This window comes from Pollicipes pollicipes, unplaced genomic scaffold (assembly GCF_011947565.3).
Source record: "Pollicipes pollicipes isolate AB1234 unplaced genomic scaffold, Ppol_2.1 Scaffold_4295;HRSCAF=5057_pilon_pilon_pilon, whole genome shotgun sequence".
In the NCBI taxonomy this organism is placed as follows: domain Eukaryota; kingdom Metazoa; phylum Arthropoda; class Thecostraca; order Pollicipedomorpha; family Pollicipedidae; genus Pollicipes; species Pollicipes pollicipes.
This window is the reverse complement of record NW_023596461.1, coordinates 39248800-39263412: the sequence shown is the minus strand read 5'-3', so window position 1 is coordinate 39263412 and position 14613 is coordinate 39248800. Positions and strand designations below refer to the sequence as shown.

The 14613-nt window shown below is 56.8% G+C and overlaps 1 protein-coding gene across 1 annotated transcript in view; it reads right to left on the bottom strand.

Annotated features, from left to right (window-relative positions):
- The window catches only part of Nipped-A (Transcription-associated protein Nipped-A), a 113398-nt gene that overhangs the window by 97929 nt on the left and 856 nt on the right, over positions 1-14613 (bottom strand). The window contains 15 exon segments of the mRNA XM_037220554.1: positions 946-1085; positions 1333-1445; positions 2963-3160; positions 3527-3565; positions 3567-3746; positions 6251-6373; positions 6482-6518; positions 6755-6925; positions 7415-7619; positions 8013-8253; positions 9907-10068; positions 10810-11004; positions 12676-12864; positions 13098-13208; positions 13694-13902. Coding sequence (XP_037076449.1) covers positions 946-1085; positions 1333-1445; positions 2963-3160; positions 3527-3565; positions 3567-3746; positions 6251-6373; positions 6482-6518; positions 6755-6925; positions 7415-7619; positions 8013-8253; positions 9907-10068; positions 10810-11004; positions 12676-12864; positions 13098-13208; positions 13694-13861 — 2272 coding nt within the window. The 5' untranslated portion in view covers positions 13862-13902.

Sequence of the window (14613 nt, the reverse complement as noted above, 5' to 3'; positions counted from 1 at the left end):
ACCGCCGAGGGTCGCACACGACGACCCGCCGAGGGTCACACGTCACACACGACGACCGCCGAGGACCACACGCCACACAAGACGACCGCCGAGGGCCACACGTCGCACACGACGACCGCCGAGGGCCACACGTCGCACACGACGACCGCCGAGGACCACACGTCACACACGACGACCGCCGAGGACCACACGTCGCACACGACGACCGCCGAGGGCCACACGTCACACACGACGACCGCCGAGGGCCACACGTCACACACGACGACCGCCGAGGGCCACACGTCACACACGACGACCGCCGAGGGCCGCACGTCGCACTCGACGACCGCCGAGGGCCACACGCCACACACGACGACCGCCGAGGGCCACACATCACACACGACGACCGCCGAGGGCCACACGTCGCACACGACGACCACCGAGGGCCACACGCCACACACGACGACCGCCGAGGGCCACACGTCACACACGACGACCGCCGAGGGCCACACGTCACACACGACGACCGCCGAGGGCCACACGTCGCACACGACGACCGCCGAGGGCCACACGTCGCACACGACGACCGCCGAGGGCCACACGTCACACACGACGACCGCCGAGGGCCACACGTCACACACGACGACCGCCGAGGACCACACGTCGCACACGACGACCGCCGAGGGCCACACGTCACACAAGGCGACCGCCGAGGGCCACACGTCACACAGGACGACCGCCGAGGGTCACACGTCACACACGACGACCGCCGAGGGTCACACGTCACACAGGACGACCGCCGAGGGCCACACGTCCCACACGACGACCGCGCCGGCCGGCTCTCACGCCCATGCCAGCGGTTGCGGGTGCCGGCATCGGCGGCGGCGGCCACACGGAGGCGTGACGTGACCGGCAGCGGACGCGCGCTGGCCGTCCGGCCGCACCGCCTCTCCCCGTCGGACTGACCCTGCAGCAGGTTGGGGAGCAGCGGCAGGAACTCCTGGTACAGCAGATCATGACTGCCGCCGCCGATGGAGCGGAACAGGGCGCGCAGCAGCAGGAAGTAGTTGTACGGCTCCCTGGCCGTCATCGCCAACTCCATGGACCTGGAGGAGCCGACGAACAGGTCACGTCATCCGGCCGTCGCAGTGGTGTTCAATCGCGGTGTTCGCGGCTTGTTACGTACGCAACGACCACAGGCAGCTGGCCGCGCCACGCCCAGTTTACCAAAGCAAAACGACGAACGGAAAAATAAAACAGTGGGAGCCAGAAGAAAATCTCATGACGCCTGGAATCAGCATCCCACCAGTCCACGTGGCAGATGTGGAACACCATCTAACCAGCAGTACGCACTTGTTGACAATCTGATGCAGGTACGGCTTGAGCATCTGTTCGTTGTCGTTGGGCAGGATGGTCACGCTGCCGAAGATGAGCTTGAACAGCTTCAGGTACAAGCTGCTTCGCTCCTACACAGAGACGAAACGGGTGTGATTAGTCATGCTGCTTTTCACAGTTGTTGGGCTTCAACAGTGAAAGCAGCTCAAACGGAATCTTAAATATTTGAGGGCATTGGAGCAGGTATCAGATATGATGAAATGAGCTCACTATTAACCAATGGAATGCTTTGCAGTGGAAAAGACTGTTCCTCTATTTAGTCAATATACTCCTCAATATGTCACCGTTTGAATGCGCCATGAAACGTTGTATGACGTCGAGGCGGTGCCAAGCTATCGGTCTGAAACCGCCACTCCTGCACTCGCATGAAGTTCTGAACTTCATGAACTCGCTGACACACGGCAGTGGCGGTGCTGCTGTTCGCTAAGCCAAATATCGCTAAAGGCTCGCCTTTTGGACCCCTTCTCGTGGTGTTCTTGCTTATTTAACCGTAAGTTTAAGAAGTTAGTTGCATTCACATACTTAGTTATGGCACTGTTGTTAAGCTACAATTATAAGTTTGATTTCCGTAAAAACTAGCAATGCTGTCCAGCTTCTTCCTTTATGCAGCACAAAGTGTGATGTTCAGAATTCCTCCTTCTTGTTTAATCCTGAATCCTCGTAGCGCCCGGCTTGTCCGGGGCGGACTCTATGCGTCAGCCACGAGTGGGGAAAGGGCTCTGATCCAAATAACAACATCGTGTTTGAACCTGCATAGTTTGCTCAACATTGATTGAGAGATTATTCGTTTGCTCGACATTGATTGAGAGCTTATTCACGTCTATCATATGACGAAATTGAGCTCGCGATGCGCCAGATCTGAACGGCTCGACCATATTTTTTCCTCTTGAACGACGCACGGCCTACGAGGCGACAGGACTTGAATCACGTCGCTATGGCGTCGTGCATGCCTGTAACGGCCTTGAAATAGTCTGCACATCTTCGTGGGCGAGTACCTCAAAACTAGGTTTAAAGTCTTGAAAAGAGCAATGCCGTGAGCGGCACCGAATGACTTTCAAAATAGCTATTTTAGCTCAAAACCACATTCAAACAAGGAACACTCCCTTTAATCGCACATATAATATCCGTATGCAAACAACAGTAGCGCGAAGCTTGTGATAACTCAAGCACATCACTAAATTGCTCGCTACTCCGCATCAATTGTGGTAAACGATCGACACCGGCTCGCGCTATGTCTTTCCCGATGTACTGCATCTACCTTTTTCCATTTTGAGACAAAAAAATCCCCCACAAAGGCCTCTGAGTAACTGTGGCGCGCAGCCTGCACCCGAAGGACCAATAGCTTCCTTTAAAGGTGATCTGGTGACACGCCGTCACCTCTCGTGCCCGCCACGTGACCAGCCGTCACCCGCCCCCGTCATCCCCCGTGCCCGCCAGGTGACCAGCCGTCACCCGCCCCCGTCACCTCCCGTGCCCGCCACGTGACCAGCCGTCACCCGCCCCCGTCACCTCCCGTGTCCGCCACGTGACCAGCCGTCACCCGCCCCCGTCATCTCCCGCAACCACCACGTGACCAGCCGTTACTCGCCTGGTTGCTGCCCATCTCGGCCATGCGCTTGAGTAGGTACTCCACCAGAATGGTGGCGAATATGGGCGAGGTGGGCGCGTTGGCCAGGAAGCTGTTGGCCACGATCTGCAGCGCGCTGTTCTTGTTGATGCGGTCCACCATGTAGCCGATGGTGGTGCTGAAGATCTCTTGGAACGTGGCTGGGTGCATCATGGCAAACTGGCGGACAGAGGGCGGCGCCACTGACTCCACAGCCACAGAGCCCACCTCCCGCACCCGTCAGACGGCCGCACAACCAGCCAGCCATGGTGGCTGCACAAACACACTGCACAAACACAGAGCCCGCCTCCCGCACCCGTCAGACGTCCGCACAACCAGCCAGCCATGGTGGCTGCACAAACACACTGCACAAACACAGAGCCCGCCTCCCGCACCCGTCAGACGCCCGCACAACCAGCCAGCCATGGTGGCTGCACAAACACACTGCACAAACACCGGACCCGCATGAGGGGAAACATGAGCGTGATTTTTACGATACGCCACTAGCCAGTGGTCCCAGCCGGGCCGTCACCGAGCATGACTCACCACGCCGGCGAAGTGTTCCAACACCTCCTTCTCTTCGCGGACTGCGCACGGTCGGCTGGTTGAGCTGGCGGGCGGCGGCGGCGCCTCCGCCGGGGCCGTTCATTGTGTAGATGTCCAGCGCCAGCAGCGCCCAGTGTACCAGCCGAATAAACACCAGCGTTTCGGACGGCGAGAACTGGCGACTCTGCGCCTTCTGGGCCGACACACCGTCACCGCTCACCTGGAGTCACACACCCAGTCACTGCTCATCTGAGGTCAAACACCTGGTCACTGCCCACTTGGGGTCACACCTGGTCACTGCCCATCCAGAGTCAAATACCAGGTCGCTGCCCATCTGGGGTCATACACCTGGTCCCTGCCCATCTGGAATCATACACCCAGTCACTGCTCATCTGAGGTCAAACACTGGGTCACTCCCCATCTGGGACCATACATCGGGTCACCGCCCACCTAGGGTCACACACTGGGTCAATGTCCATCTGGAGTCAAACACCGGGACACTGCCCACCTAGGGTCATACACCGGGTCAATGTCCATCTGGGGTCAAACACTGGGTCACTGCCCATATTGGGTCAAACACCGATTCAATGCCCATCTGGGATCACACACTGGGTCAATGCCCATCTGGGGTCATACATCGGGTCACCGCCCACCTCAGGCCAAACACTGGGTCACTGCCACCTGGGGCCAAACACGTGTCACCGCTGGGGATGGGAAAACCTGAACTGACTGACTGCATATCCCGGCAAGGAATACTTTTCCGGCCCGATGTTGCTCCGCAGCCTGTTTTTGAAGTGAAAGTTAGATCACGATCCGGCCCGCAGTTGGTCTGCAGCCTGTTTTTGAAGTAAGGGTTAGATCACGATCCGGCCCGATGTTGATCCGCAGCCTGTTTTTGAAGTGAGGGTTAGATCACGACCCGGCCCAATGTTGGTCTGCAGCCTGTTTTTGAAGTGAGGGTTAGATCACGACCTGGCCCGATGTTGGTCCGCAGCCTGTTTTTGAAGTGAGGGTTAGATCACGACCCAGCCCGATGTTGGTCCGCAGCCTGTTTTTGAAGTGAGGGTTAGATCACGACCCGGCCCGATGTTGGTCCGCAGCCTGTTTTTGAAGTGAGGGTTAGATCACGACCCGGTCCGCGAGTTGCTCTCGTTTCTGCGATCCGAGACGGGTTTGAACTCTTCCGTGTGATCATCAGTTCACGAAACCGTCATTAAGAGCTTTCGTTATTTACGGTGGGCATTCCTTGTCCCACAAGGAATGCCCATTATCGTAATTTGGTTCCGTCACTATCAAGCGCCTATTGAGCCCAACAGTGAGAGCCAAACATCACTGCTCATTTTCAAGTGGTTCCCATATGCGTCAATAGCTAATGCTCGATCAGTTTTTCCATGCGAGGCCGTAAGTGCAGCGTCGAATTCCATACAAGTTTAAGGACTAGTTCACTTCGGTCTCCTCTCCAGATGCATCTATTCTCTCCGAAATAAATACACCTGGTCAATATGCTTAATGTTTCCGTATATAAGACATTTTCTAGCATTTACGGTGCTGTGAAGTCTTATCACTGTCTATCCCGATGAGTGGCAAGTGAACAGCCAACCACTGGTTCGGTTTTCATATATGCACATAACTAAGCGGTGATTTTAATGCCGCATATGCTGAGTGGCGTGTCAACTAGTCAAAGCGTAGCACGCATGCATTTTACAGTACAGCCAGCCAAATGTCCACCCACGTTCAAAAGAATGGTAGCTGGGAGCCTGGGAGGCCCACCTTGTAGCAGTAATAACGTTACGTGGTAAAAACGATAACGATCAACATATCGAGGCTGCCATTCGCTCTATCACCCGCAGTACTATGACCTTTGTCATACATCTTGGAGGCAGTGCATTAATTTCCCATAGAACCGAGTTAAGTAATGGAGGAATTGTAACAAGAATGCCACTGAGGATTGCTGTGTATCTTCCCAAGGACCCAGGTCCGGACTGCGAGCCTGTTGAGAGCAGCAAAGAGGTGGAGATCATTAAGAACTTTTGCCCAATTTTGCCCGTCCCTGGTCACCTGGTCACACAGCGTCACCGTTACCTACGCCATATACTGTGTCACATCTCACCTAGGCTCACACGCCACGCGACCGCTTACCGCACACCCAGCTATCACGCTTGGGGTCACATACAACAGCACGGACGAGGTCAGCCGGCCAGGAGACAGCTGAAGTTACATGCATGACCGCACGACCTTTTCACCGGTCACCTCCGTGGGATCGGCGGGAACATGTCGACCAGGGGCGGCTGGCACTGCCCGCGCGCGCGCGCGCGCGCGCGACACACACACACACACACACACACACACACACACACACACACACACACACACACACACACACACACACACACACACACACACACACCCACACACACACCCACACCCACACCCACACCCACACCCACACACACGCGCGCGCGCGCGCGCACGCACGCACGGACACGCACGCACACGCACACGCGCACGCACACGCGCACGCACGCACACACACGCACATACACGCCCGCGCGCGCGCACACGCACACACATTTCCTGACATCATAACTAGAGCCTGAGGCCTGCCAGCGGGGGAATGGACAAGAGACGGCCGACGCGTGTGCTGCGGGGCCGGCCCGCGCCGCACGACAGCAGCGCCCCGACCAGGACGTGACTAGCGCGAGGCGGCCGCCGCCGGACGCCCACCTTGCAGGAGGCGCAGCCCCAGGTGATGGTCTTGACGCCGCAGATCAGTGTCTTGACCAGGTTGCGGCAGTCGATGACGCTGTAGGCGGCGGCGGCGCTGGCCGCGATGCCGATGCGCGCCGGCGGCGGAGGCCTCTCGCTGATGGCCGCCAGCTCAGCCAACAGCTCGGCGGCCGAGAGCGCCGCTGGCGCCGCGTCGCCGGCGCCCTCCGCGCCCGGCGACGGCGAGGCCGGCGCGTCCGGCGACGCCTCGCTCGAGCCTGCTCCGCTGTCGGTCAGAGCGGGACACCGTCACCCGGCGCCCGTCACCGCGCACCGCAAGCACAGCCCAGACAATCCACTACCGACCGCAGTTTGGCGCAAGTCAATCTCGATGATCCATCCCAAAAGCCGGCTGTCTGCTTAACATACGCACAGCCAGGCGGGCCGCGCCAGGAGGGTTGTACGCGTCCTACTGTGCACGTCAAGACGTCGGGCTAAGACCTGACCCAAGTTGTGACGCACTTTTTGGTGACGAGAGCGGGGATCTGGATCTGCGCGATGGTCTTGAACTTCTGCACGAACACCTCCAGCATGCGCATCAGCAGCGCCCGCCGGTCGCCGTTCTCCATCTCGGTGCGGTTGCGGATGCAGTCCACCAGGTTCAGCAGGAGCTTACACGACATCGTCTGGATGCTGGCCGGCGACGACGACATCAGCGTGCAATCGCCAGCGGTAACGGATAGCAGCGACGAGGAAATGTCGACGAGGCTGGCCATGGCCAGACAGGCGTGGCAGCGAGGCGGCATTCTGTAGGCCCTTCACGCTCTCCGGGTCTACAACCACACGCTCAGATTTTCACAAGTACCCTTAAAACCACAGTTAGACCTACCAAACCCGAATGCCTGTCAAGTGACCAAACAATTTACAGATGCTAGTTCAGATCGCGTCTACATGACACCACTAAACTTGGGCGGTTGTCTGTACTTCCGGAGGCGTTGATTTAAAGCATTCTTAGTTGTTTCGAATCACTCGTATGCCAGACATTAAGTGACCGAAATTTGTCACAGTCCAGGTCACAGTCCAGGTGAGACGCGACAGTATGACGTCACCAGCTCCGATCACGTCCGGTCCCCTCACACGCCGCCGCCTGCCCGCCGCGGCACCAGCAGGCTCCGCACTCACGTGGTGGGCTGGGACTCGTCGTGTATGTTCTTGGAGAACAGGTGGACAGCCGTGGTGAGGTGGTTAAGCGGCAGGTGCTGCCGCACGTGGTGGATCAGGTCGGCCAGTGTGCTGTAGGCCAGCGTGCGGCACGACTCGTTGGCCGTCCACCCGACGCCCAACAGGATTGTCTCGTCAAACAGCTTCTCCATATATGGCACGAACTCTGTCGGAAGCAAACGCTTGGGCTGAACCAAAGGCCACAAGCGTCAGTCAGCAGCCTGCTGTGGGCCGGTGATGCCCTCAATGAGGAGTGCTCGACTGTGGCAATGGCAACATACACAAATGTCTGACTTGCAAAAATCACTAATGAAGACGTGCTGGTGTCATTCAGAAAGGTACTGACGTTTGCAGGAAGTGATAGGCGCACTATAGCGCAGTAAAACGCCCACATTACGTCTGAGCGCGCTGCGGAGTACCGGCGCATCGCAAAACAACAAACGCCTATTTCAGCGGTAGTCGCACAATGTACACGACCGCAGCGGTCGCCAGCCGGCCGTGTCGGAGGCGGCGTCCAGCGGCCGTCCCAGACCGCCGACAACGTGGCAGCACCACTCACTGAGCCGCAGGTCGGTCTGCAGGATGTAGCGGGCTGCGATGAGGATCTCCTTGCGCAGGTGCGCCACCTCGGGCGGACAGAGCACCAGCAGGCCCAGCACGCCGCGCACCAGGCTGCCGCTGTGCTGGGACACCGGGTCCTGGTAGATCTTGATGATGTACGCCAGGAAGCTGAGCGTTTTGATCTGCGCCGCCATGAAGTCCACCAGGATTTCGCGGTTGAAGTTGGGCGCGGACCGGATCTGAAACGGACGCGGCGCTGGATGGAGTCCGCCTGGTTCGTTCGTCCATTAATACGGTCAGGCGCGGGGCAGTCCAGCACATACCATGCAGGTACATTACCATGGAAGTAATTTTCAGTGTTGAAACTGTATGTGCCGCGGTCTTTTCCGCCTAAAGACAATGCATTTCCACAAATGTGCACTAGAAAGGGACATTTTGTTTCAGTTCGCATATGCAGAACCGTGCCATTGCGACCGTCATGCAGCAGGGACTCCGCATTGACAGGCACCGCAATCAAAACACAGCGACATTGTAAAACCAAACTAAAACTAAAAACGGGTGTCCACAGCGTAGTGGCTAACACGTCTGCGTTATCCGTTGCGTGTCTACGAAACCGCAGGTACGGGGGTTCGATTCCCCGCGGTGCCTGCCCTTCCTGCCAGGGTGAGCCGCAGGCCACGCCAGGGCCTCAGCAGCTGAGTACGTCGTAAAGCCCCAATGACGACAAACAATTAAAACACGTATAATTAATATGAGCTGACTCTTGCTGAATACTCTTTAGATTAGGACTGCTGAGGCACCAGCGTGGGCTCAATCCAGAGCCCAGAGAGCCCAATCCAGAGCCCAGAGAGCCCAATCCAGAGCTCAGGGAGCCCAATCCAGAGCTCAGAGAGCCCAGTCCAGAGCTCAGACGCAAATCCAGAGGTCAGAGCTCTCTGCCGAGCCACAGCTTACACGCTGATTGAATAAAATGTACTCTCACCATAGTCCATCGAGATGATGAAAATACTTTCTCAGCCCTTGGACAACATAATGGGGGATGGTGTTATTTTGAATTTCCAAGAGTTATCTTCTGTTCATTCTTTTAACATGGATCGACCTGACACTTTGGTGGCCTTGTAATCACGTCAGCTTTAGCATGTACTTCCTTCTTGTAAGAAGCTTTTCCCCCAAGAGCTTTTCCCCAAGCAGAGTTGCTCAAAATGGTTAAATAGGGTTTTGGGTATTTTCTTTATGCACAAAGCCCACAGACTTGATTATTGAGTTCCGAAACCTAAGAGTCTCCCCCCCCCCCCCCCCCCCCCGGCACACGGAAGGCTTTACTATGACACTCCTACACGTAAGCACAGTGCAGTGATGATACATCGCGCCACTTCTCGCCGGCGCCTCATATTTGACCGCTTTCAGTGGCACAAATATGATTGGCACGGCTCCCACGGCGAATTCATACTGTTGTCAATACAAGGCATAAACTGTGAAAAAGCCGGCGCACACGGGCTTAACATTCTAACTTTGCCTTTTTAGACTATCCATGACCTAGGTCACCTGAAAGCAGCAACACAGTTACAGTGGATTATCATGACAGTCCGGAACACTGTACAGCATGAACCCTCCCTTTACAAATCGTGTCAGATCATATCGAACCATGTATTTACGCTAGTCGTATCGAATCACGTGTTTACACGAACCATACATCATCCATCTACACGAAACACATCACATCACACAGGTGTACCCATGCACATCTGCATACTCCGAATGGTCACCTGGTCTGGACGACGGCGCGCCACTCACCCTAGCAGCAGCACGTGCCGAGCCGCAGTGACAACGGCAGCGCACCGCTTCGGCCGCGCGGTGCGGCGCCCCCACACGCTGCGCCCCGACCCGCTCACCTGCTGGCTCGGCTGCAGCGTGATGGTGGTCATGATGAGCGGGATGAACTCGGCCACGTCCTGATGCACGTTCTGCTTGTACAGCTGGTACATGAGCACCACGATGATGGGCAGCTCGGCCAGCACCTTCAGGGACAGCACCGCCTTCGGCAGCAGGTTGTACTGCGGAACGGCCAGCGACCGATCAGGAGCTTCGGCGCAGCGCTTGCTGGGCGGCCAGCACACGCCGCGCGTCAGGCCCTACACTCGGGACCAGTGTGCGGCCGGCACACGCTGAGCATCAGGCCCCACAGCCCGCCCAGCTGCGCGGTCAGCACACGCTGCGCGTCAGGCCCCTACACTCGGATCGGTGTGCGGCCGGCACACGCTGCGCGTCAGGCCCCTACACTCGGACCGGTGTGCGGCCGGCACACGCTGAGCATCAGGCCTCACAGCCCACCCAGTGCGCGGTCAGCACACGCTGCGCGTCGGGCCCCTACACTCGGACCAGTGCGCGGCCAGCACACGCTGCGCATCAGGCCCCTACACTCGGGACCAGTGTGCGGCCGGCCCCATCAGCCCTCCCAGTGCGCGGCGGATTATCTTGGTCGGTTCCTGTGCACACGCCGCCGACTGCGGTAGGGCCATCGGCGGCGACGCCAGTCGCCATGAGCACCACACACGCAACAAGACGTCAGCAGAACGTCACGGAAGCGCTGCTACCAACACTGTGCGAGAGGCGCGAGAGGAGTTAGGTATCTAGCATCCCTCTCGGGCCACCCCACTCAACACGCCGAGCCGGTGCTGGCCGGACCCGCAGCACGCCCCCCCCCCCCCCCCCCCCCCAGCTGCGCGGGTCCGGCTAGTGCGGCGCCCGCTCGTGAGCGCGGCGGCGACGCGGGTTCGGCCGTCGGCGGAGCTCACCGTGACGGTGTTGCCCTCTGCCGTGCGTCGCTCCGTGTGCAACGTCGTGATGGTGTAAGTCTCGCAGAGTAGGGCGTTCAGGTTCACCTCCGCCACGTCTGGCACGGGCAGGCTCTGCGGCCGCTCGAACACGTTGTTCAGGTGGTTTGGCAGCTCCTTGTAGATGGACTTGACGAACGTCAGGAATTGCTGGATCTGGAACGCGGGCGTAGCAGTCGGTGGAGCTAGTGGCCGCGGGGCTTACCGGCGCGGGTGGTCCAGCGCAAGGGCAGACACGGGCAGATGCCATACAATGGCTTCCTCGCGTATTGATATGTTCGCAAACTAGCCCCTGAGTCCGCACACCAGCCAACCACGGCACTGCCGCACCCTACAGCCTGGCAGGAGCATACCTTGTTGTTAGAACCGGTCATCTGTCCGATCACACTGCACCACTGGGTCACAAAACGGAGGTGCGGCGGAAGGCTCACGAGAGAAAAACAGGGAGATATGGAGATAGGGAGGGACGAAGACAGGCAGGGGCGAAGACAGGCAGGGACACAGGCAGGGAGGAACAAACGCAGGGAGGGATGTACACAGAGAGGGGCGAAGACGGAGAGGGACGAAGACAGGAAAGGACGAGTACAGGGAAGGGCAGAGAAACGGCGATCGACATATGGACGAACAGACAGGGCAGGCACACGGACAAGGATGGGGATGGGGATGGGGATGGGGATGGGGATGGGGATGGGATGGGGATGGGGATGGGAATGGGATGGGGACAGGGATGGGGACAGGGATGAGGACAGGGACAGGGACAGGGACAGGGATGGGGCGGCACGGCACGGCACGGCACGACACGGCACAGCACGGCACGGCACGGCACGGCACGGCACGGCACGGCACGGCACGGCACGGCACGGCACGGGAACGGAATGGGACGGGACGGGACGGGAACGAAACGGGACGGAAACGGAACGGGACGGGAACGGGACGAGACGGGAACGGGACGGGAACGGACCGGACGGGAACGGACCGGACGGGAACGGAACGGGACGGGAACGGGACGGGAACGGAACGGGAACGGAACGGAACGGGACGGGAACGGGACGGGGACGGGACGGGACGGGACGGGACGGGACGGGACGGGACGGGACGGGACGGGACGGGAACGGAACGGGAACGGGACGGGAACGGAACGGGACGGGAACTGAACGGGGACGGGAACGGAACGGGACGGGGACGGGAACGGGAACGGAACGGAACGGGACGGGAACGGGACGGGAACGGAACGGGACGGGAACGGGACGGGAACGGAACGGGACGGGAACGGGAACGGAACGGGACGGGAACGGAACGGAACGGGAACGGGAACGGAACGGAACGGAACGGGAACGGAACGGGACGAGACAGAGCGGGACAGTACGGGATGGGGTGGGGTGGGGCAGGGCAGGGCAGGGCAGGGCGGCCAGCCAGCCAGAGAAAACTGTTCTTTCAGCATACATACATTCAGAACAGGACAGACATACAGACAGCACAGAGCAGACAGCCATAGGACAGACAAGACAGAACAGAGCAGAAACAGACAGAAAATGACAGAATGGGATAGTCAGACAAAACACAACAGAATAGAACAGAATAGAAGCCAACAGGACCAGATAAACAGGGCAGCACAAGCAGGCCAGGACAAACTGTAGGGGACATAAAGACAGAGACATATGCACAAACAAAACAGATCAGCCAAACAGACCATACAGACAGATCAAACACCAAACAGATCAGACCAACAAACGAAAACAGCGAGGGAGACCGCGACATATTAAGACGACAAGGGGGGGGGGGGACAGCACAGGATGGGCAGTGACAAGCGATAACATCTGGATTTACCTCGGGTGTGTGGGCCGGTCGAAACTGCTTGTGCATTTCAATGATAATGCGAAGACAAACGAGCACGTTCTCCTCGTTGTCAATCTCCAGCAACTTGAACATGGCGTTGATGATGCTGCGCGTATACTGCCGCAGGCTGTCAACCGCCGGCGTCCGGTGCAGCATGTCCAGCACCAGCTTGCGCAGTTGCTGTGTGTGTGCCATGCACGCATGCAGGGGTCACTGGGATGATGTCTCGCACACACTGCTAGACACGATTGATAAAAAACTGACATCAGTGAGTCATTCTTGCATCCCCTGTGGCTCCAATTACAGCCTGATACAGGGGCAGCTGTGGTGAGCACACACATTATCACTTCATAATGCAGCAGTGCTTTTCAAGATCATACATTAACATACCAAAGCCTTCTTAGCATCCTCACCTGCACATTGTATTCAGCAATGAAACAGGGACTTCCATCTTGCAACAGCTTTAGGCAGGTCTTCACGAACAGATCCAGGAATTGAGAGAAGTTTGCATGGTTGACAATGAACTGAAACAGATACAATGCAGGGCCAACATTAGTAGAAGCCAGCAAGACCACAGGGCACCTCCCCGTCAAATCGCACCAAGCCAGCGTTAACCTCAGAGCCATTGGTAGTTTCAGGGCAGCATGCTTTCTGGCTTCAGCCCACAACTTAACCAGCACCAGGACATCAAAAGAGAGAAAGCACTGTGAAATGAACAGGACATGTTAGTAGCTTTGATAGTCACTGATATAAAGATGATGGGAGCACTTTAAACTAGGCTGCTTTGCATTCATGGCTAAGGCCTGTAAGAAAGTGCTGAATGATCCCTTTGACAATCAAGGACTTAAACCCATGATGTGCCAGGATAACTGGGAGTGGTTAGGCTATTACACCTTGAATTAGCTCCTTCAAGAGAACATTAAAAGACACAGTGTCATATGAACAGATCAAGGGTGAGTTCAAATGGTGCCACTCATACTGTGCCAGCAGCTGTACCATGCCACCCCACCTCAAAGTTGTCACTGATCTCCTGCGCTGCCTTGAGCTTGTTCTCATCTTTGGCATTGGGGTCAGCCAGCAGAGCCACATATGAGCGGTAGGTGGCCATCTGACCGGCCTGGTCAGCAGCAGGCAGTGCCGTCCCAGCAGAGGGACCCGCCTGTGGCACTGCCGCCATTGCCTCACGCTGGAGGAGGGCGCGGACACAGCAGCCAGCTCCTGCAGTCAGAGGCAGCATATCAAATGTCTCTGTCAGCTTCTGCAGCCAGAGGCAGCACATCATATACCTTGGCCAGTTCCTTCAGACAAAAGAAGTACTGTGACATACCTGCAGGGTTGTCAAATATACTGATTTAAGCTATCCTGCATCTCAGAATATCTACAATGACTTAAACTTATCAATGATAGACCAAGACTTGCCAAACCTTGTAAAGACAAGACCAAGACTGATCCCAACACCTTAAATTTTGACTATTGAAGTATCTCTAGCAGCCTGCTACCTTTAATCTAATGAGACATGAATTATATATTTTGATTTACAGGATTCCTAAATCTGGTATCACCACAGCATGAAAAACTAATTACAAAGAATTAATATATAATGTGTTCCTAGGCAGGCCATATAGGAGGCATGAGTATGAACTTGTTTAGTCACTGAGAAAAGGAAATTGGTACTCAGAATTTTCATTAAGTAACAGCAATTTGACAGTGACCAAAGAGATAAGTGCACAAGATGATTAAGCCATTGAATATGTTATATCAATTACCATCCAACATCACTGTCCATCCTTGTAATAGCTTGTCATTACATATTGAAAACAGGATGTACCATCCAAACCAAAAATAAGATGCTCTGATTATGGTCACATACAAATAATAATCCTAACCCTCACTGTTAAAGGTCAAGTACTTAAGCAAAGCTATCTTGTT